This window comes from Schistocerca serialis, chromosome 4 (genome assembly GCF_023864345.2).
Source record: "Schistocerca serialis cubense isolate TAMUIC-IGC-003099 chromosome 4, iqSchSeri2.2, whole genome shotgun sequence".
NCBI lineage: Eukaryota > Metazoa > Arthropoda > Insecta > Orthoptera > Acrididae > Schistocerca > Schistocerca serialis.
Window position 1 is genome coordinate 582,770,792 of NC_064641.1, and position 23,774 is coordinate 582,794,565.

General features: G+C 41.9%; 1 protein-coding gene across 3 annotated transcripts in view; it reads right to left on the reverse strand.

The window, feature by feature from the left end:
* Positions 1 to 655: 655 nt before the first annotated feature.
* LOC126475329 (transcription factor IIIA-like) overlaps positions 656 to 23,774 on the reverse strand; it is an 82,820-nt gene continuing 59,701 nt past the window's right edge. For 2 of the 3 annotated variants that reach the window (XM_050103116.1, XM_050103115.1), the window contains exon 8: positions 656 to 1,037. In XM_050103116.1, coding sequence (XP_049959073.1) covers positions 801 to 1,037 — 237 coding nt within the window. In that variant the 3' untranslated portion in view covers positions 656 to 800. The remainder of the gene's footprint in view (positions 1,038 to 23,774) is intronic. The other variant, XR_007586703.1, reaches the window with a different exon arrangement.

A 23,774-nucleotide genomic window follows, 5' to 3' on the forward strand; every position in this document is an offset into this window, starting at 1 on the left:
ATGGTCTCCAAGTTTCCTCTCCAAAGCACTAGTAAGCGTGTCCTTATCATGGGTATGTGAAAAACCAATTTCAGGATCAACACTGGATTCAGATTTTGTGATATGCTGATTTCCATGGAAACATCGCTTCTTAAAACAACCCTCTCTTTTCGCCATGTTGAAAAGAGGTATAAGAGTGTAGAATAACACACCAAACCACAAAGTTTTTGGTTCAAAACTTATGAAACACGACAACCACAAAGTAAATAAACAAAATGCATGTGCTATACCGCCATTTCTGTTTACACAGTGCATCCAACCTCTTAACACAAACATTAACATGATTTCAAGGAATAAATAGCTGAAAACCACAGCCTTCTAGATTGAATAGTTCAAGAGATAGAGATACTTAGGCAAGTCAGTGCAGAATGACCAGATAGTTTTACACACACACTATTAACTTTGAAATGATAAAAACTACACTTTCAATTGGAATTTTTCGACAAATAATGCATCAAATTATTCAGGAGAGATCAAATATTAATAAGAGATAATAATCCGAAAATGTCACTTTTTGACCAATTCCGCCATACGTACTCCCCTTAAGATGGGACTGACTGTTATGTAAGCAACAGGTATATCATTCAGATATCAAATGACTAGCACAACACCGACATAAGGTACCATTACTTTACTTCCTTATTTCACGATGTTACAAACATTTGTAAATACGGGTGCTTTACACTACTTGAATGACAATACAGTTCCAAGAATCATTATTACTAATGTTAATCAGACCTCTACAGGTAGAAAATAAATCTTTAACTATTGCAGGTAGGAATGTTATCGGAGGTAGCTGGAGCATTAAGCTCGCATGTTAATAGTCTTCCCTCCACCAGGTCCCTTTCCTCAGAAAATTCTAAGCGAAGACCAGAGAGCTTCACAGCCATCGATCTCTTATGGCGACCTACATCACAACGTTTCTTTCGTGGCCTTTTCCGTTTGGTTGGCATTGGTCCTTTTGGATTGTGCAGCTTAAGGTGAGCCCGCAGAGTAGTCTGAAGCAAAAATACAAAATTCACAAAATATGAACTGTCATGTTAGAGCTCTACAAAACTAGCAATGTATGTTTTGATTCACATCATGCATATGCAATAAGTTATCACCAGGACCTTAAACTGTTATGTACAAGATGTCGCAACTAACCAACAGGAAGAATATGATTAACAGTTGTGAAGTTATAGGTACTCATATTATGAACAGAGAAATAGAGAATTTAATTCTTACCATTTCAAGAAGCAAAGATATCTCTACAATTTAGACAAACTTGCCGAAAGTTTAGCTCATGGAAAACAAAAGCCAAAACAATGGCTCATAATAGTACACACACCAGACTACACATCATATCCATTTCCCTGCTGCATTCTTTATATTTTATTATATAATTACCACTTTATGGTAAAGCATATGACTGCAGCATGCTGCTGAAATGGAACAAACTAGTTTGTTTAAAACAATATTAATGAAAAACATGAAATAAGAACTGAGTTTAACAAAAATTACATTCTTACTCTACCACTGAAACAGTTACTAGCATTGTCCTACACGACTAAAGCATTTAGCTCCGCAAAACGGAATATTTTAAAAATACGATCAGAAGACATGCACTTCTGTTTTCAGTTAACCAAGTAAACACCATACAATCAAACATCACTCAAGATACCTACAATGAAATTTACCTCCTTCATAAAATAGGGAGTGAAGTCAATAACGGCAATCTTCCTTTACCTTTTACACATAAACCAAACATAATTTCTCTCTCTGCAAAGTCTGTGAAGTACCGCTATTGTCTCAGTCTTCCTCATGTCAAGATCGTCCATATAATTTTCGTATCATTATTATCCATTTGCCATAAGCTGGCATGTCATCTTCAAGTTGCTTAAGTAAATGAAACCCATTTTTTTAATTAAAACTAGTGTAGATACTTTTTTTTCATGGATAAAACAGTTCAACTTTTGAATACTTAAAACCAAAATAATTAATATGCTGCAGGCCAATGAGTAATGTTTCAGATACCCCTTGAAGCCTTTTGCAGTAGCATAACTAGATAAAACAAAATTGATTTTCAAACCTTATCAACTGAGATAAAATTTTAGATTTTTATAGCTCTTGTTGCCATCATCCTTTTCAAAGTGGGACAAGTTACGCTACCTCTTATGAGTGTAAAGGTGTCAGGTAACTTCTCTTCCCACCAACCTTTAACTGTCAAACATTTTTCTCTCTTTCTGTTGGGCGCCCAAAACTGCCCCCCCCCCCCCCCCAACTCCCTCCCTCGAAAGTGCTATTTTAAGTGTTATCTCTGTTCACCGCAGACATTTTTGACTCACGATCGAATCGTGGCTGTTACTTTTATAATAGAATCTCAATATATAGTTGCCTGGATCAAGATCCTTGTCACCCCAAATAACATTCTGTAGGTATACTCTAGACAACGTTCTGCCATGGCTGTCTTGTTTAGTCCACTTCGTTTTATATGGCGCCTGTATGCAGCGAAGTGCTCAGTGACTGTGCAGATGGCGAGTGAAAACCTTAATGCTTTTTAAATAAAATGAACATTTACACCTTTACTCTTCATTTCTACACAATTATTTCCCAACATAGTCACCATGGTAACGAACACATTTCTCCTCGTAAGTGACTAGTTTGTTGATTCCGTCAACTGTAGAATTGATTTTGTTGATGGAGCCACAACCTCTCCTCTGCTTGAACTCATCACTGTCAAAGTGAAGTCCTCGAAGGTGTTCCTTAAGTTTTGCAAACAGATGAAAGTAGGATGGAGCCAAGTTGGGACGTATGGATGATGATCGATGACAATGAACCCCAGGCATATGACTGCTGTAGATGTCACATGACTGCTGTCGATGTTGCAGCACTAGTGTGTAGTCTGGCACTGTCATGCTGAAGGAGATTGTGCTCTTGTGTGGACAAACTCATGGAATTCATGCTTTCAGTTTTCTGAGGTTCTCGCAGTACCTTGGCACGAATTCCAAATGCGCCACACCTTGAACATCCCAGAAAACTGTGAGCATGAGTTTGCCTACTGATTGCATGATCTTGACCTTTTTTTGGCATTGGTTATCCTTTGTGGTGGAATTCCAATGGTGCACTGATGTTGCTACAATGACAACCATATACACCTTTCATTCTTCTACGAATTCAATGACATTTTCTGTAGGTAGAAACTCAGCTACAGCACACCTTTTTTCACAAATAGACAGTTATATTATACAATGCCACGTTACACACTACAATTGGGAGCTCACTAACAGCGTAGGGTTGCAACGTGCATCAGCAAAGTGGGAGAGTTAATAAAGTAATATGCATGACATACAATACACCAGGTACCAACAACAGAATAAAAACTTCGGAGGCATTACCTTCCAGCACACTCTCATAGCCACCATAAAATCTGCATTAATGGACCCACTGTTAAGGAAATCCCACTTTTAAGCAATATTTCCATCAGTCCCAGCAAAACTTCCATAAGAACAATTTTATTCCTCCCCAGTTTTACATAAATTCTGTTTTCAAGAAATAAACTTGAAATATTCTACAAATTAAAATCCAATTTTTATGCAGTTTCTAATATGTCTAATGTGTGTCACATTTATGTTGGTTTCACACAGATTGAACATACAGCTTGTTGTGTGATTGCAGTATATTGAAATATATTTTTGTTGGTTGACATATACCTAGATTGCAGTTTTTTGTTCGATAACTAATTCCCTCGTAGTGACACCAGAAATGAAGTGAATGAATTAAGAGATTTTGTCCTGCCCAACATGGAGGTTTGGTTATGTGATCAGACATCACAGTGACTGAGTGCTATCAAATTTATCAGTTTTACTTTTTTGGAGTTGGGGCCTGCAAACAGAGAAAGCTTACAATTCAGCAAAAGCCGACTATCATTCACGATGTAGAAGGCAATCTTAATATAAAACTTTCTGACATGTACAAAATATTTTTTAAAATGGTTTCAAGGAATGAGAAATGGCAACAGCCTTACTATAAGCGGAAACGTACTGCAAGATGACTTGTGAAAGTGCCCTAAACGATAGGTGATAAAAATTTCAGTGTGTCGAACGGCTGGTCAGATCACTAAAAAAAGTTATATTTTAGAGCGTAATGGAGAAAATGAGGCTGTGGACATAAAATGTGTAAACTATTGGAAAAACATTGTACTGTCATGATTAATATAAAGTTATGAGCCCATATATATTTTCAACACAGATGGAATTGGTGTCTTATAATTTACTTCCTGCAAAAGCATATCCCCTCCAGGGAGAAAAATGCCATGGAGATAAAAAAAAAAGAAGAAAGAATGACTGCATAGCTGCGTGATGGAAGGGAAATGTTTGTTGCCTCCACTAAGAGCAAAATTTAGAACTGTCATGTGTTTCAAAAATATTATAACACTGGCTTGTATTTAAAAAGTACAACAGCAATGCCTGAATGATTTCAGAAATCTTTACATGGTATCACAATAATTTAGATGACAAGATGGGAGCAACAGGAAGGAAAATAATACTTATCATCCACTCCACTGATACCCCGTACATACGAAGGAAACACCAAATCTGAGGGACGTAAAGGTTGTGTTCCTTCCTCTGAACAGCACAAGCCATCTGCAGCCTCCAGACCTAGGCATAATACCTTCTGTTAAAGCCAATACAGAGTTGCAGCTGTGCAAAAGTCAATTAAATTTCTTGTGTGGAATGAAGTGATTAAGACTGAACAATGCAAATTTTGTTTCAGCCTGGAACTGTGCAACAAGACTGACTGTGTGCAGTTGTTTCACAGTTGGTAAATCAGTTGCTGTTGAAGATGCCCTTCTTGCAAAAGAAGAATGCAACATTCCAGGACTGTTTCTTGTGCCGACTATGTTCGCCCTGAGATGAATGTAACTGAGATGTGTGAAGGAACATGGAGACACAGGAGGGGGCTGCGAAAGTGGTGACAACAATGAAGAAGAAGAAGAAGAAGAAGAAGAAGAAGAAGAAGAAGAAGAAGAAATGGAGGAGGAGGAGAGGAGATGTTGCATCAAGTTTTGTAGCTGCTGGACCAGGAACTGACAAATCAGAAACTACTTTTTCTCTTTTAATGCAGACAAATCAATTCTAATTAATATCAACCAACTGGAGCAACAACTCTTCTTCATAAAAAATATTAAAGGATGTGTTCTGTGAAATTGTGTGTGTGTGTGTGTGTGTGTGTGTGTGTGTGTGTGTGTGTGTGATGTGTTTTTGCTGCATGGCCTCACTTGCACTGTGTTTCTAGGGTGTTAGGTGCGGTGACTTCCGTATGTTGCACTGGGTTTCATCACCCTGTGCAGTTGCTCTGAGTTTTTCATTTTAAAGCTCCTCTAGAAATGAGTTATTGCTCAGACAAATACACAGGTACATCAATATCGTTTCATGGCTAAATGTTACATCTTTCCTGTAGTTTTAGAAGCCTATGACAAAACCAACATGTCACTTTGGATTCACCTCAGTAACTTAGTGTTCTTTCTTTCTTACTCTTTCACAACATCAGTTGTCCTCCATATATTCATCATTGTAACAACTCTACAAAAGGATGAAGCTATCTGCAATACTGCTTTTACACATCAGCAGTCGTTGGGAACCACAGCAGTAACTTTTGCACTACTCATTTGTTGCTTCCGTTTTGGATGTCTTTGATAATTTTATGTATGATTTGTTTCATTTACTATGTCAAACTGAATGCTTGAGGGCAGATTTCCTGCCTGTGAGTCGACACACTGGGTAAACACTGACTGTGGCACATCTCCATCCAGTTTAACACCCTGTCAAACGGTTTCTTTAATTTTTATTAACTTCCTGTGCATTCGCAATGGACAACTGTCTGCCAAAACACTCTAGAAATGGAAAATTTAAACCCTTCTTGTTTGTTTGTGATGCACAGTAACTTTTCTGCAAGCAAATTTCCAGGGAAGACTGGAGGACTCTTTGGAAGTTTGGCATTATATCCTATGATTATAAACCAAATAAAATTTCTCTATGTGACTTCCAAAACAAGACAATCAAGGTTTCCAAACACTACTTTTTGTTGGTGTTCAAATAATATTGGTGTATTGGGAAAAGGCAATTATACATAAATTTTGTTTCAGTGACACACTAAACACTGTGCTTTTAATTCTTGTACTTCACGTACTAAATAGATATTAGAGCATCTGAAATTTGTAAAGTTTTTTTTTGTTTGTGATTGCAGTAATTCATCTGAGACACTTCAAAGTCAGAATCTCAAAGTGCTTGAACATTTTTCACATCTTCTGTATGTATTTCTCATCCTTCTTTTGGATCCACACTTTGGACCGACCACTATCAAAGTTAAAAAAATATTTTTATTTTGTTTTTCTTTTCTTTTTTGTTTTGTTTTTCATTTAGCTGTAGAGACATGTCAATGTAATGTCATCCTTCCCATGCAGTTATCTGTGGTTAATAATTTTTTTAATTATATGATAAGCCTCAAAACACTGCACAATGCACAGTGGTATATTGCATGTTCTGCTTTTGTAGGTTGTTTCTCAATGCACTTTCTGTTTTGAACAATTAGTGCATCTATGTGTTGGCATACCCTTCTTTGAGTGATTACTCTCTGTAACACTTATAAAATTCTCCAAGGTAAATCATAGAGGATTCTTATTGTCAAAGTGCCTTCCATTGCTTTCCACTTTTCTGTGGAATTTCTCTTACCAGAGAATTGCTATGGCATTTTTTTGTCCTGTTACTGCTCGATGGAGAGCATGAGAATTTAAAAAGCACAGGTTGACGACATGGAACCTTTTATACCACTTCAAAGTCTTCTGCACTGATTCAGCTGAACTCGATAGCATATCAGTACAGTCAAATGTTCCCATACTCAGATTATATACTGTAACACACTGAAAAAGAGAGAGAGAGAGAGAGAGAGAGAGAGAGAGAGAGAGAGAAGAAGAAGAAGAAAACTCAGTCTTCTACATCTGAAAAATGTCTGCAGTTTCAGAAGTGATTACAGCCACACTTCTCTTTATCATATCACTTCAGGGCAAGTGTTATATTAGTGGAATTAAAACAGAGTTTCTCCTCTTCTCAGTTTGTCCCGTAGTTTTGGCATATTGTGCCTGGTCCTGCAAAAAGTACAAAATGTGGCCATTCTGTGGTTACAAAGGTCCAGAGTCAAATACCAATTTTAATGTAAAGAGTATGTCTTGGTTTCAAATATGGTTTCATGTGTTTTGCCCCTATGACACCAAGTTTCACCAAATTGTACTATCCAATTTCTGTGGTTGTAGCTCTATACACAACAAAATCTAAGACATAACCAATCTGGCAGCCACACAGCACAAATGTTTTTATTCCAAATCAATTTCTTTCCTTTAAACAACAATAAGCTTTTGTCAATGCAGAGCTTTTGATGCAGATAAATCACACTCTGGGACATTCTGAGAACTTTATCTACAATATTTCTAATTTTGTGTAACCTGTATCCTTTGTTGCTGGGAGCATTGTTGCAAAAGTGAAGCATTTTCAAGATTAAAAGGAAACTGTCTCTGTGCATAATTTCGCTGGAAACTGAAATTTTCAGACTTTTCCACATGAGCCACAAGCAGACAAATAGCAATGAAGGAATGGAATTTCTCATATCCCATTTCTTTCCAGCTTGACATTCGAGAACACACAGATTTTGGCGTATTTGCCTTGGTGTATAAATAACATCTGTGCGTTTTATCTGCAACAGATTTTATTAAATTTTCTATTGAAAATATCAGGAAAAATAATAAAATGCTGAAATTTTGCTCTAATCCACACTTGCATTATGAAGCTGAATTGTCGAACGCATGCACAAATGCACGAAAATCACTCTCCTTCCAGTCACGCACATCTCTAAAGCATCCACTTGTTCCAAATATTTTGCTTTCACCATCAGAAACTTCAGATTCTGAACAACTTTCATCTCTTGTAGAAAGAGGCTGATGTTTTGCATCAGATGACGTACACAGTTCAGGTCTTTTGAGCAGTAATCACTTTCTGAGTGTTCCTTCTCGCAATCGTTTCCAATTAGAATCTCCAAGATTTCCTTCTCTGTACAACCATAATGGCATGCCATTTTCTTTGTCAGAAATACAGGTGAAAACAGCAACACAAATAAGAGCACAGCAGCATGTGCACACAGGCCGAATGTTTGGCAGGTAAAGTGCCTTGCAAGTTAACAAATCCAGAACAGGACGTCTGGCAGCACAAACGATTCAGCAAGGTGTTTGTAAACACATCTAGAGCACCTTACAGATGGTGCATGTAAATATGTCCATAGGGATTGGGGACACTAGCAGCTGCACGTGTTAATACGCCTAGAGCAGTATGAGGGTTAATAAAAACCCCTGTTTAAGGAAGAAACATTTAGGCCACCACAAGTTCACTAAAAAGGGGTTTTCCTGTGTGTTCCATGCTACATGCTCCAGCCATTACTTTCTTCAATAACTGGCAACAATGGGGTAAGCACCACACCAGACCACTGTTTCCGCTTCTAATTTTCCTACAAACATTTGTACACTCAGATGAATACTGCTGCCCTTCTTAAAATATTACTTACCGCATCCGTCTTTTGCCACCCATTACGAGCACTGCAGTAGGAAAGTGCCCTCACCATACTTTAACATGAAAATCGATAATGTAAGTTCTACACACACCCTAAAGCACATGCTACACATAGACATTATATGGTGACACTACTAGCTGGAGCATCCCACAGATACCTGCTTCTTGACACTGTGCATTGCCCCAACATCCACCTTCTTATGCACATGCTACTATAGCATATTCAAAGCGGTAGCTTGGCCTCCATCCCTACTATACATTTGATGTTGCGAGTGTACACTGTTAATACGATTCACGAACTGCTGCAGAGCAGCTTCTACCCAACATACAAAATTGTTTTGTCACACTTAATTGTAAGTGTACTGTGATGAACATTATGAAATGAAAGATGGCACTGTGGTGGGCTCTCCACTGTTGCTGGCCATGTGAATTTCTTTATGGCACATTTCAAGGAACAAGCTTTCAACTGTGTGATCTTAGGCTTTTCGGCAAATTAACTGTTTGTACTGTTCTCGGGGTCTCCTGCCAGGTGCAGTCATTTTCAAACCATGATATTTCGACAGCGTTCCTTGCCGTCATCTTCAGGTGATACATGCAGACAGAGTGTCTCCGCTGAATCTCCTCCCCTTTATACCCTGATCGCTCCCCACCCCTTCCCCCGCGTCATGCCGCACGCAGCGCTGCGTGGAGTGGTGGCAGGGAGGGGCGGGCTGCTGGCCGTGAACTGTGGACCATCAGATGTCTTGTGGCCTTCGTCGGGCTTGGAAGTCGCTTTGGGTCGGCACTGAACTTTTAGTTGGATGAGTGCTGGGTCTCAGGCTTTGCTGAGGTTTAACCCGGCGTTGAACCTCGAGGTGCTGCACCCCCAGGGCTCTATGGGTTACCAAAGGTGCACCAAAAGGATGTTCCTTTGCACCCTATCGTCAGCAACATAGGCGCTCCAATATACCAGCTCGCCAAATATTTAACGGCGGAATTAAGCCCTCACATCGGGAAATGTCAGCATCACATCACTCCACGCAGCGTGTGGCATGATGCGGGGGAAGGGGTGGGGAGCGATCAGAGTATAAAGGGGAGGAGATTCAGCGGAGACGCTCAGGCTGCAGGTATCAGCTGAAGATGACAAGGAACGCTGTTGAAATATCATGGTTTGAAAACGACTGCACCCAGCTGGAGACCCAAGAACAGTGCAAACAAGCTTTCAACTCTTCACTGCTTTGGCCACTTTTTTTTTGTCAAGTATGCTTATTATATTGTTAATATCACTTCACAATGAATTAGTATACGGCTACATATTGGGATCCTATTATAAAAAAATTAAAAAACAACTAAGTTTCAATCACGGAGCAGTAAATTCAACTGAGAAGAGGTGTCCCCCTAGTAGGGTGCGGGGAGGTGGGCTTTGGACAGCAAACAGAAACAGTGGAAAATCCCTGACCATTACAATCACTGGCAACAGCTGTTTAAATTATGACTTTGGCCTTTCATACATGCTACAATTATTACACCTGTGGCAGACTGCTTGCTTAATATTCCTCCTCTTGCATAATCCAAACTACCTCTGGAATGTTCTGCACCCTGGCACCTAGCATGTGTAAATGGTACATATTGCCTTTCCCGTCAGTCTGAAGTCTAAGCTCCTGAGGACGATGGCAACGATAGCTATTGAAAATCTGATAATTTTTTCACAACTGGTGTGACTTTAAAAAAGAACATCTTACTCAATGTTTGAGATGGTTTGATTACTTGTGAGCCTTGTCATGTATACATTTGTTTTATGTTTGAACAATTACACTGACAAAAACAGAAAGTGTTGTACCTTGAAAACTTCAACCGAATGCTACCTAACCGACACTCCAGTATTCCCAAGCTTGTGGCATATGTTGGTCACAATTTCACCCTTGTGCGAACACAAAAAGAAAGGAGGGTTGCTCCAACTGGCTGTGATGAATAAACTGATAATAGCAGGTGATAACTGGGCGGACGTTACAGGCAGATCACCACCATGAACTGTCAGTAACAGATTACTGGAACCTGGGTTGAGGTCTCAAGTTGTGATGTGTTATTTGCTACTGACACCAAACCACAGGCAACAGAGATTTCGATGGTGTAGAGCGAGAGTCAAGTGGAACATTGCATGGCAGCGATTCCTGAGACCCATATATCTCCAAATTCTGGAATCACTGTCTGGGGACCTAGATATGACAACTTGACTGATTTTATAATTACTGAAGGAGTCTGAATGCTTACTAATATGTGGCAGGTATGGTAAACCCTGTTGTCATACCTTCATGACCAAGCTACTAAATGGTATATTCCAGTACAATTGTGCGAAACCCTACACAACAGTACATGCCACAAACACCTTAAGAAATGACATTGCTGGTGATGGATTGGAGTTGACCTCGTGGCTAAAGATAATGTGTACATGTCACACCAGCGTCAGAGGGCTTTCCTCTTGTCACTACTGCTGCTGTTCTCCCCTTGCTAAATGCCACTATCATTTGTTGCAGCACAGGAATCCAGGATTCATTTTAGTTCAGGCTTTCCTCTTTCTTGCTGAAGCTCCGGCACATTTGTGGCTTCTCTGAAAAACTTTTTATGACATAGTCAGTCTCACACAGCACGTGCTCCACCACGGCTGATTTCTCCACCTGCAATATCATTTATTTTCAGTGATCCTGGTGTTGATGGCTTGTCCAGTCTCTTCCACAGACGTTTCTACACATATAGGATACATGATATATTCCCGACATTTCAAGTGTCCCTTTTGTTTTTTGCTGATTTGATAATCTTGGTCAGCTTGTACATAGTCCTTACACTGTACCTGTGCAATATATGGCTGATTCTGTCTATCATCCTGGGGACATATGGCAGAAAGGCCATACCCGACATTCCTTCTTTTCAACTGTCACTGTGCTGAGTCTCAGATTTTGTGACACTTCTTACGCAACTGCTGGGTGCATCCACTGCTCCTCAGGACACTCCAGATATTGCTTCCCCAGTCCGTGGTGCTGCAGCTCAAATTTTCATCTTGTGTGTATTACAAGGGTATTAATTATTCCTCTTTTCTGGGTTGAGTAATGATTTTACAGTTTCTGCAGGTGTCAGTCCACATGCGTTGGGTTACGACACACACTATGTCCCTGGTTCTCACCATTCCTCACAACCATCACATCTAGAAAAGGTAGCTGTTGGTCCTTTTCTACCTCCGTAATAGATTTTATTTCGAAATGGAGACCATTCAGGTTTCTTAGGAAGTCACCAAGCTGCACCTCACTGTGGTCCCAGACATCGAGTAGCTCTGACATTCCTCTGTTACAGCTTAGATTACCAAGGTGCTAAGTACAGTGCCTATCTTGTGAAGTGCACTGGAACTGTGAAGAAATTGGCCACCAATGAACTAAGTGGAGTATCCCTGGGCAATACCTTACAGCCCTACATAGAAATCAACATTTCACATGAAGTTGCTAGTGTTAAGATTAAAAAGCTTGGTGGTGATGTGCTAGAAATAGAACCTGATGCTCCAGAAAAATCATTGAGTGGCACTCTGAAAAACAAGGAAACACCACCAAAGCTTAGCAGTACGCAGTTGAGTCCAAGTTTTAGTTTATTCAACTTCTCAATGAAATCTCCTGAGTCTCTTATGTATGGTCAGTCTTTTCCACTGCTGAAGCAAAGGAAGAGGATATTAATGTCAACGCCCCGTCGACAACAAGGTCATCAGAGATAGAGCAGAAGCTCGGATTAGGGATGGGTGGGGAAGAAAATCAGCTGTGTCTTTTCAAAGGAGCCATCCCGGCATTTGCCTTAAGTGAGCTGAAGCAGAGGGACCAGGTGTTTTGCCAGTATAGATGTGCTGGTTTTGAGAAACAGAGAGATACAAGATGCGACACAGAGTAGCAGTACGTACTTTAACAGTTGCATTAGAAACTATTATGAAACCCTAACACTTGCAAAGTGTCACTTCAGAAGAGCAATCCACTGGACAGAATTGACCATATCTTGAGCAAACAAATTTCCCAAGAAGATCTAAGAATGTGACAGATCAACAAAGGACAAAAGGAGCACACTTGGAATGTCTGGAATATACTACATATCCTGTAAATGTGAAAAAGTTTATATGGGAATGACTGGGCAATTAATCAACACCACGATCATTGAACATGAATGATACTGCAGGGTGGGACAGGTGGAGAAATCAGCCTTGGTGGAGTACATGCTGCGCGAGACTAACTGCATAATAAAATTCACTGACATGGAAGTTCTTGCTGCTGAGTAGAGCTATGTCATGTCTGCTTGTTCAGAGAAGCCACAGAAATCCACTAATATGACAAAACCTTCAGCAAGAAAGAGGAAAGAATCATTACATGGGTCCTGGATTTTCACACTGCAACGAATGACTGTTGCAGGTAGCAAGGGGAGAACAACAGCGGCAGTGGCCAGGGAAAGCCCTTACAAGGGAATGGTCCAAAACAACATGTTGAAATGTGCCCTGAAAATTTTTATATCGGAAGGATACACCAAAAGAAAGTCCCTCTCATAATATCAACTGCTAAGACACACTGCAGGTATTTTAGAAAAAAGAAAAAAAAAAAAAAAAAATGTTGAAACCTGCTAAATTCGTAGTTCACCAGTGGAAGGTCAATTCTACACCCCCTACCAGAGCTGTAGCATGGCAGACATATATCCTTTGTTGATGGAGGCACATCAACAAACAGATAACATCACTAGGCATGATCGTAATTTGTAAAGCGAATTACGAGTTTCGTTGCTAGTTTTCTTTGAAAAAATTGTCCGCAGTAATTGTTCACTCTAATCTGCTACACATTTAGTATTCACAATAATCACCAGTTGCTTTTGCAGTAGCATAAATGTTAACAATTGAGACTGAATTAATATTCACTGTGTTTAATGCTTAATGCTAAGCAAATGAGCAAAACTAGTTTTGCTTCGTAAAATCTGATTATGAACTCTACAAATGGAAGACAGACTTACACAAAGTAATAAAATGAAACATGCAAAACTGTGAAAGCAATACTATTCGAAAAATTTACTGCACAGTGTGGCCACAAAGTACCTTTACTTCTATTAATAACCAACATAACCCCCAAACATGAATGAATAACATGAAAAACAGTTCGTGTGGAGTTTTCTTAAGATATGAATCATGTAGGGTTGCTCATCAGAGGCAATGCATCTTTACAAATGGAGATCTACGAGATTGGACCTTCCGAATTACAACTTAAGTGAACATTGCTGATTTCAAGTCGTCTTCAACCTGGTTAATGAGATTCAAGAAATCATACAGTCTAGGAAGTTGCAAAACAACAAAATTTACTTCAAGTAAAACTGTAGAGGAAATTCCATTAACTCGTAGCTGACATGAAGATGAAGCTTGCTGTTATCCTCACATCTGCTGTGCCTAGTGTCGATCAGTCAGGTTTCACGAAAGAACTTTGAGCAAACCACACTTTCTCATTTAGAGGTTTGAGAGGGGGGGGGGGGGGGGGGGGCTCAAACAAACCACAGTCTGATGTGCAACTGATTAATGGTACAACACTTTCATATACAACAATGACAATGGAAAGTATGAGTGGGTTACTGTTTCTGCTTTATATCTGTCTCCACGGGCATCATGACACATTACAACATAAAAAAAGAGAGAGTTTTAGAAGCAAAAGTCTTATAATCGACATCACAATCTGGAAAATAGGAAAGAATAATTTATAACATGTGATTCGAAACAGTTTCCAACCAGTTGCACACATTAATTAATTGCTTTTGCTGCCACTCTTGGCCTTGACATGACGATATCTTTCTTTCAGGATGAAGATGAAAAGACGGTTGATATAATTCGGATTCCACATGACTTTCGATAATGAAGTTTCTCGACTTTGGAAATTACTTTTAACGAAATTTTCAGACAGTACAATTTACAATAGTTCCACATCATTTGGGTTTATAAGAAAAACAGTGTTCTTAAATTTTAGTCATTTGTGCTTTATCAGTTTACATTGGCAAATTTTATGAATTTCTATAAGTATGTTCGGTATGCACCACAATAAGCAAAGCAATGGTTGCGACTATTTCTTACTCCACCATAATTCTATCTCAACAAAGCTAGTAATTACTGCTACATGTCTGAAAGCATTAATTTTTATTTTGTCAGGTGTGAAGCATAAGATTGGTTGGTTAGTTTAAAAGGGGAGGAAAGGAACCAAACTGCGAGGCCATTGGTCCCTTGTTCCCAGGGGAACAATTACCCAAGGGAAGGCAGAAACCAAAGGCTATGCACGGCACATTAACAGGAGAAAGGAAGAACCAGAAGACCAAGGGCAGGACAACAAATACTACAGTGGACAAAACAGGACAAGAAAACCACAGAGGTGCAAGAAACGGGGAGACGAGATAAAAAACAAGAAATCAGATTACCATGGCTGGCTGACCATGAGAATAAAAAAGGAGAAGCCAGTCAATCTGCAACAAATTAAAACCTCCACACTAAAAGCCCTAGAGTGAAGGACACAGAGGGACAAAGGACGTGCGCTGTAACTCAGATTAACTGATAAAACCCACCCTCACGAATAAAACGCAAACTAAAGCTGCTGCTGAGGCATTGTCGCCCAACACCGCAAGTAGGGTGCTGGGAAAGTTAAAAGTCCGCCACAGAGTGGCTAAAACTGGGCAGTCCAGAAAGAGGACAACGACTGTCATTTGGGAACCACAACGGCACAGAGGTAGGTTCTCGCAACAGAGGATAACCATGTGTGAGCCACATATGGCCAATGCGGAGCCGACAAAGGACAACCAATTTCCTGCGAGAAGCCCGCAGGGAAGACTTCCACACATCCACAGTCTCCTTAATGATATGGAGTTTGTTGTGCATACTGTTATGCCACTCTGTCTCCCAAAGCCGAAAAACCTTGCGGCGTTAAGACAGAGCACAGGTCAGTTTCAGAGATGCCAATCTCCAGGAGTGGTTTCTGCACAGCCTGTTTGGCCTGCCTGTCAGCAAGTTCATTACCTGGGATTCTGATGTGTCCTGCGGTCCACACAAACACCACTAAACGACTGGACTGTTCCAGGGCAGAGATAGCCTCCTGGATGTTCACTACCAAAGAATGGTGAGGGTAGCACTGGTCGATAGCTTGTAAGCTGCTCAGGGAGTCCAAACAGAGAAGGAACGACTCACCAGAACAGGAATATATATACTGAGGTGGACGAGATATGGCCACAAGCTCTGCAGTGAACACACCGCAGCCAGCATGCAAGGAATGCTGTTCAATATGGCCTCTCTGGACACAGGCGAAGCCAACATTGCCATCAGCCAACGACTACTCGCTGTAAACAACTCCAGGGTCCCAGAACATGTCAAGAATCGAGACGAAATGACAGCAGATAGTAGCGGGGTAACAGAGTCCTTAGGGCCACGAAAAAGGTCCAGACGAAGCTTCAGCCAAGGTGTACACCATGGAGGTGTACGTGAATGGACCTCAAGTACAGGTGGTAAACGGAAGGACTCCAGTTCGCATAGAAGGGATCGAATGCGAAACACAATCGTGAGCCCTGACCTGGGCCGCTGATGTGGGAGATGAACTTCTGAAGGTGCGAAAAGGAGACGGTAATTTGGATGCTGAAGAGAACTACGAATCTGTGCAACATAACTGGTGAGCAGTTGCGCACGTTGGATCCGCAATGGAGGGACTCCTGCCTCCACTGGGACACTGATCACGGGACTCGTTCTAAAAGCTCCCGTAGCTAGGCGAACGCCACAATGGTGCACTGGGTCGAGTAAACGCAATGCTGAGGGCGCCGCCGAACTGTAAAGCACGCTCCCATAATCAAGGCAGGCGTAGAGCTGCAGCAGCGTAGAGCGATCTGCACCCCAGTTGGTGTTGCTCAGGCAGCAGAGAGCACTGGGGTGCTGACAGCACTCCCACTTAAGCTGACGAAGGTGAGGTAGCCAAGTCAACAGTGAATGGATTATCATTAAGATAAAGTTTAGGTTCCGGATGAACAGTACGACGCCTACAGAAGTGCATGACAGAAGACTTCGCAGCTGAAAACCGGAGGCCATGGGCTAGAGCCCATGACTGCGCATTGTGAATGGCTCCCTGTAGGTGCCACTAAGCAACACCAGTACTGGAGAAGCAACATGAAATGCAGAAGTCATCCGCATACAGAGAAGGGGAGACCGACGGTCCTACAGCTGCTGCTAGGCCATTATTGGCCACTAAAAATAGAGATACACTCAATACAGAGCCCTGTGGAACACCATTCTCCTGAAAATAGGGGGGGGGGGGGGGAACTATGGGAGGCACCATCTTGGACACAGAAAGTATGGAGCTACAAGAAGTTTTGGATAAAAATTGGGAGGGGGACCCGGAGACCTCACTCGTACAATGTGGCAAGGATATGTCGTTACCAGGTCATGTCGTATGCTTTACATAAGTAAAATTGGCAACCAGGTGATGACATCTGGAAAAGGCAGTTCGGATGGCAGACTTGAGGGACACAAGATTATTAGTGGTAGAGCGACCCTGGTGGAAGCCACTCTGACATGGAGCCAGTAGGCCACATGACTCCAATCCAACTGCCGACACACCATATCTTCCAGCAGCTTACAGACAACGTTGGTGAGACTGATGAGCTGACAGCTATCCACATGAAATGGATTTTTACTGGGTTTTAGCACTGGAATGATGCAATGGAAAGACGCCATCGTACCAGATCCGGTTGAAAATGATGATGAGATACCACTTGTAGTCAGATGAGAGATGATTAATCATCTGACTGTGGATCCGATCTGACCCAGGAGCAGTGTCAGGGCAATGTCCAAGGGCACTGCAGAGCTCCCACACTCTAAACGGGGCGTTATAGGGTTCACTGTGGCGTGTATTGAATGAGAGGACTTTCTCTTCCACCAGTCGTTTGAGAGTGCGAAAGGCTGGGGGGTAATACTCCAACGCAGAGGCTCGAGCATAGTGCTCAGCAAACTGCTCGACAATCGCGTTTCCATCCGTAGAGAGCACGCCATTGATGTTAATGCCATGGACACCTGTTGGGGTCTGGTACCCATAAAGACATCTGATCTTCGTCCAGACTTGGGAAGGTGACGTATGGCACCAAATGGTCGACACACACTTCTCCCAACACACCTGTTTCCGTCATTTTATAAGCAGACAAACGCGGGCACAGAGCAGCTTAAATGCTGTTAGGTGCTCGAGGGAAGAGTGCCGCTTATGTCGCTGTAGAGCTCGTCGACACTCTTTATTTGCCTGAGCAACTTCTGGCGACCACCATGGGACTGTCATTTGCCAGGGACACCCTAGAGAATGAGGGATCATGTTTTCCCCCGCAAAAATTATCGTTTAAGTGACCTCTTCAAACACAACATCGATGGCACCATGTGGGGGAGATTCAACGGTGACAGCAGAGGTGAAGGCTACACAGTCTGCCTTGTTTAAAGCCCATCTGGGTAGGCGTCCATGGGCATTACACCGGGAGAGTGACAGAAAGATGGGGAAGTGGTCACTACCAAACAGGTCATCATGTGCTCTCCAGTGGATAGATACTTGAAGTCCTGGGCTGCAAATCAATGGACAAGTAACTACCATGGAGTCACACTGAAATGTGTGGGGGGGCTCCAGCATTTGAGAGGCAGAGGTCTAGTTGGGACAGTAAATTTTCAACATATCTCCACAGCCAGTAAGCATGGTGCTACCCCACAAGAGGTTATGGTAGTTAAAATCTTCCAAAAGTAGGAAAGGTTTAGGGAGTTGATCAGTCAGTGCAGCCAATACATTCAGGGGTACCGGACCATCTGGAGGGAGATATACATCGCAGACAGTTATTTTCTGCGTCGTCGGTATCTTAACAGCCACAGCTTCTAGAGGGGTTTGAAAGGGCACAGGTTTACAGCATACTGAGTTCAGGACAGACACAAACTCCACCTGACACTATTGTATTCACTACGGTTCTTGTAATATCCCTTATAGATGCGGAGGGCAGGGGTCCACATTGCTGGGAACCATATTTCCAGGAGGGCAATGCAGAAAGCAGGTGTAAAGCTTAACAGTTGTCGTAGCTGGATAAAACCACCGCAATTCTACAGGATGATGATGTGTTCATGAGACTGGGAAGACATGAAACACTCAATGAGGCTGTCTACGCCTTAGGGTCACCGACTTATTTCCTGAACAGGCTATATCCATTGTTTCTGAGGGTCTGGGGAGATCTAGGTCCCCAGCGGATGCCAGAATCTTCACTGCATCTTCAGACGCAGAGCTTGTAGGCAGTGGTGGTGTGGGTGCCACCGCAATTCCCTTGATCTGGGGGTCTTCTTTCTCGGTTTCTCTGGCTAGGAGGGCTTCACTGATTCAGTTTCCGGGACTGAGGATGATCATGAAGCTCTACGACCAGCTGCTTTTGAGCACTTCAGCCACTGGCGGGTGTCATCTTTCCCACTAGCAGAAACCTAGGAATGGTGTGACCCAAGGGACCCTTTCCTAGTCAGAGGAGCCGAAGAAAACTTACGCTTCTCTGGCTGAGAAGTGGGGACAGGTGTCCCCAATGGTTGGGGGTCCAGTGCTCCTGAGGTAGGTGGTGCCGGAGCAACAGGAAAGGAAGTGCTCCCCAACGTCTAGGGGGCAGGTGTAGTCTTCCAACTCTGAGAGCTGATTGGAACTCGTGCAACTGATGGGGCTACAACTGTTCTCATAGCGGCAGCATAAGAGGAGGTCATAGCCACAGGATGTAGGCGTTCAAATTTCCTCTTGGCCTCAGTGTAGGTCAGTCAGTCCACAGTCTTTTATTTCATGATTTTCGTTTCTAGCTGTAAAATCCTGTGGTCTGCTGGGCAAAAGGAATGATGCTCTCCGCAGTTGACACAGATGGGAGGCGGGGAACATGGAGTATTGGGATGGGATGGACATCCACAATCTTGACATGTGATGCTGGAAGTACAGCGGGAAGACACATGGTCGAACTTCCAGCACTTAAAGCACTGCATTGGAGGAGGAACATATGGCTTTACATCATATGAGTAGACCATCACCTTGACCTTCTCAGGTAATGTGTCACCCTCAAAGGCCAAAATGAAGGCAACCTGATTCTCTCTCAAACCCAATGGATGCGCCAGACGAAATGAACTCCTCGTTGCCCTAAGTTGGCACAGCTCGTTGTCAGACTGCAAAAGAAGGTCCCTGTGAAATATGATACCCTGGAACATATTTAAGCTCTTATGGGGCGTGATGGTTACAGAAACATCCCCCAGTTTGTTACAAGAGAGTAATGTCTATGACTGGGCAGAGGATGCTTTTTTTTATCAAGACTAACCCTGACCGCATTTTGGGCAAGCCCTCCACCTCCCCAAACTTGTCATCTAAATGCTCTACAAAAATCTGAGGCTTCATTGAGGCAAAGGAGTCCCTATCAGCTGTCGTATATACGATGTGCCGGGACAGATAAGGTTCGCTGCCATCCTTAGACTGGCATTCCTCCAATGGTGTGGCCAGGGAGGGGAATGATTTAGGATCATAATTCCTTGCATTGTACTGAGACTTGGAAAGCTTAGAAACTGCTGGCGTTTCATCACCAGCAAATGAAGATGTGGTACACTTCAACACGCATCATCCGCTCTGATGCTACCCACTCCGACCAGTGGCCCTCCCCACGGGCACCACCCAGCTGCAGCAAAGGCCAGCTGGGAGGATGGCCATTGCCAGAGTCCCGATGCCCCATGGTGACGGGCATCTACACCTTGGCATACGTTGGGACTTAACAGCGCAGGCACCAGCACAGCAATCGCTGTGTAGTCAGGGGGCCTACAACCAACAGGGTACATGGCAGCCCCACCACAATGGACTGGCTACCATGCTGGATATGAGGTGCAAAGAATTCCATGGTCGTCGTCGGCACAGAAAACTACACTGCATAGTGGGTGGAGGAAATCGCACCCAGGAAGGTGCCCTGGCTCAAGAGATGGAGGATGAGCGGGACTGCAAAGCCACGATGAGAAAGTGGGCTAAAGATCTCAATGCATGATGGACACGATGCACCACGTAAGGCGCCCTTCCCCAATTGGCTCCCTCTTCGGGAAAAATTTGAGAAATGGAGGTCAAACCCTACAGGGGACCATCACATACAAGCCAAAACATGTGAGACTCCTTTTAGTTGCCTCTTATGACAGGCAGGAATAGCTCAGGGCTATTCTAACCCCTGGTCCCGCAGGGACAGTGCTGTAAGGAAAATGTTTGTTTTTGTCTTTCAAATGACACTTCACTTTACTGTGACAACTGTGAGGACTAAACAAGGAACATTTTCATTGTTACTAAAATATACATTATTCAAAAATTATTGTAAGAACTGTGCTACAGGACTTGTAATAAAATTAAAGACATGACTGATGCAAGTAGTCTGCACTGTAATGTCAAACACTGCCTTGATATGCTTTCTTCTGTTAGTTACTTTTGTCCAAATTACACATGCAACAATTTAGCTGTCGATACGAACTGCCTCTTTCCAAAACAGCAATGATATGTGACATTTTTTGTACAGTTCAGGTGCTTCAAATTTGCTTGTGTCACTCTGGATATTAGCACTATGCACTGCTATGCACTCTTCAAAGCCAATCACATACTAGGCAGGAAGGGCCATACAAACCTGTCATTAAGTGGTTCTTTGTATAACAAGAATGAGCAACTTCACACACACACACACACACACACACACACACACACACACACACACACAGACACAAGATTCTGTTCTGACAGTACATTTCTTTCGTTGTATTCTTCCTGCATAAAAATTTCTGGGGGGGGGGGGGGGGGGGGGGTGGTTTCAACATGTCTGACTGGACCATTCCCTTGTCAGATGTTAGTGCAATAGGTACACACAATCTCTGGCAGCAAGCTCGACACCAGTCCACCACCAACAACGGAGCATGAAGCTTTGACAAAGCCAGCCACTTGTGCTGGTTCAAAAATGGTTCAAATGGCTCTGAGCACTATGGGACTTAACATCTATGGTCATCAGTCCCCCAGAACTTAGAACTACTTAAACCTAACTAACCTAAGACATCACACAACACCCAGTCATCACGAGGCAGAGAAGATCCCTGACCCCGCCGGGAATCGAACCCGGGAACCCGGGCGTGGGAAGCGAGAATGCTACCGCACGACCACGAGCTGCGGACACTTGTGCTGGCTGAAGAACCTTAGGCAAAAGGAAATGGATAATATGTCAAAAAGTGTCCACAAAAGCCTCCACAATTTTGTCTTTGAGGAATGTTTGGAACCACAATTGGCCTGCCTAGTCCAAGGATTTGTCACTAAGAACTGATACAACATGTATTTCTGGCATGACAAGAAATTCCTCGGGATGATGTTTGGAGACTCTCTGCTTCCTTACCATGAAGAATACAACAGTGTATATGTTCCAGGGAGGAGCAGTAACACTTTGTACTGATGATGGCAGGCATCAGTTGCGAATGGAATGAAAGTTTAGGCATTTAATACACATTATGCGATTAACATCTTGACAAAGTTTGATAAATATCAGATTGGTCTTCAGTTAGTTATGTTATTTGTTCCATACATCATTAGAATTATTCTTCTATCGAAATGATGTGTAACAAGCCAGTTTACAGTGTATGAGTAATTGACCAGTGTTAACATTAATGAGCAAATTATTTTTTTTATCCTACTCATGCAACTAAACTTAAAAGAACAATTTTTCCCCCATGGTGCAACATTATTCGTATCAACTTATTATTCTCATTCTTCTACAGTGTATTGTGTACTATTTTTGCTACTTCCTTCAATGATTCTCACTTAACAGTATGGAGCAAGTTTTGCATGAAAAGGTAGTATATTCATTACACCGCATTGCCGTGTGTCTGTACCAATATGTTAGCAGCATATTCTCTCTCTGCAGTAAACTAGCTTTTACATACAAAACAACTCGTGAAAAGTATAGCTCGTAACAGTTTATGTGGAAAAAGCTTCTTTCTTTTCTATTCATCCACAGCTTCAGAACAAAACTCGTTTCAAATGTTCTTGCACTTCACTGTGATGTGTACATCAAAATGCTAACCACAATTATAGTGAAACCATGAAAATGTTACTCAACATTGGCAACATAAGAAAAAACAAGCTTCCTTCTCAAACGACTTGTAAAAATGTTCATTTGGAATTTATGAATTGTTGGATATTCCAAAATTCATTGTTAAAATTTGTGAATTCTTATGGTTCGTCTATGTTACAAGCACTTTTCATATACTGGGAAATGACAAAAGAAATAACCAAAGTTGACAGACACATCTCACAATGTTGTGTGTATAAACACAAGAGGTCTCTGATGAAACATACAGAAAGCTAATACATTTTGTAAATTTTTCTTCTTCACTGGACAGAGCTTTTTTTCACCCCTGGCTGGCCTTTAGGCCTAGAATGTGAAGGATGAGATGACTTGGTCACTGATCTGAAAGTCTTCTGCATTCAATTTGAATGACTGTTCTGTTTATGATACATTGCCTAACACAAAAGTACTAGATTCGGTATCTTCGAAACTGAACGTATCAGCGATAAAATACAGGAAGCAATAGGTTCTTTACAATTTGAACAAAAACAAGACTACAGTTATAAAGAGTTGAAGGATTTCAGTGACTTGTATAGTGTGCAAATTGCTATGAAAACCAAAGACAAATCTCAAAAGAAAATTAAAGTTCAAGGAGAAAAAACAAAAATGTTGTGGTTAGCCGACGACACTGTAATTCCACCAGTGACAGCCGAGGACTTTGAATGCCAGTTGAACAGAAAGGATAGGTTTTAGATGAGATGACCACCAATGAAAGTAAAACGAGGGTAATGGAATGTAATCAAAGTAAATCACTGAGCGAGATGTGCATAGTGGACTCGCCTTCGGGAGGAGGACGGCTCAAACTGATCCCTTCTGGCCATCCAGTTTTAGGTTATTTGTGATTACCTTAAATAACCTCAAGAAAATGCCATAACAGTTCCTTTTGCACATTCTTGGAACATTCTGAGCTTGTGTTCCATCTCTAAAGATCTATACGTTAATGGGATATTAAATCCTATCTTTCATCTTTCCTCCCTTTTCAAAGTAAAGTGAATG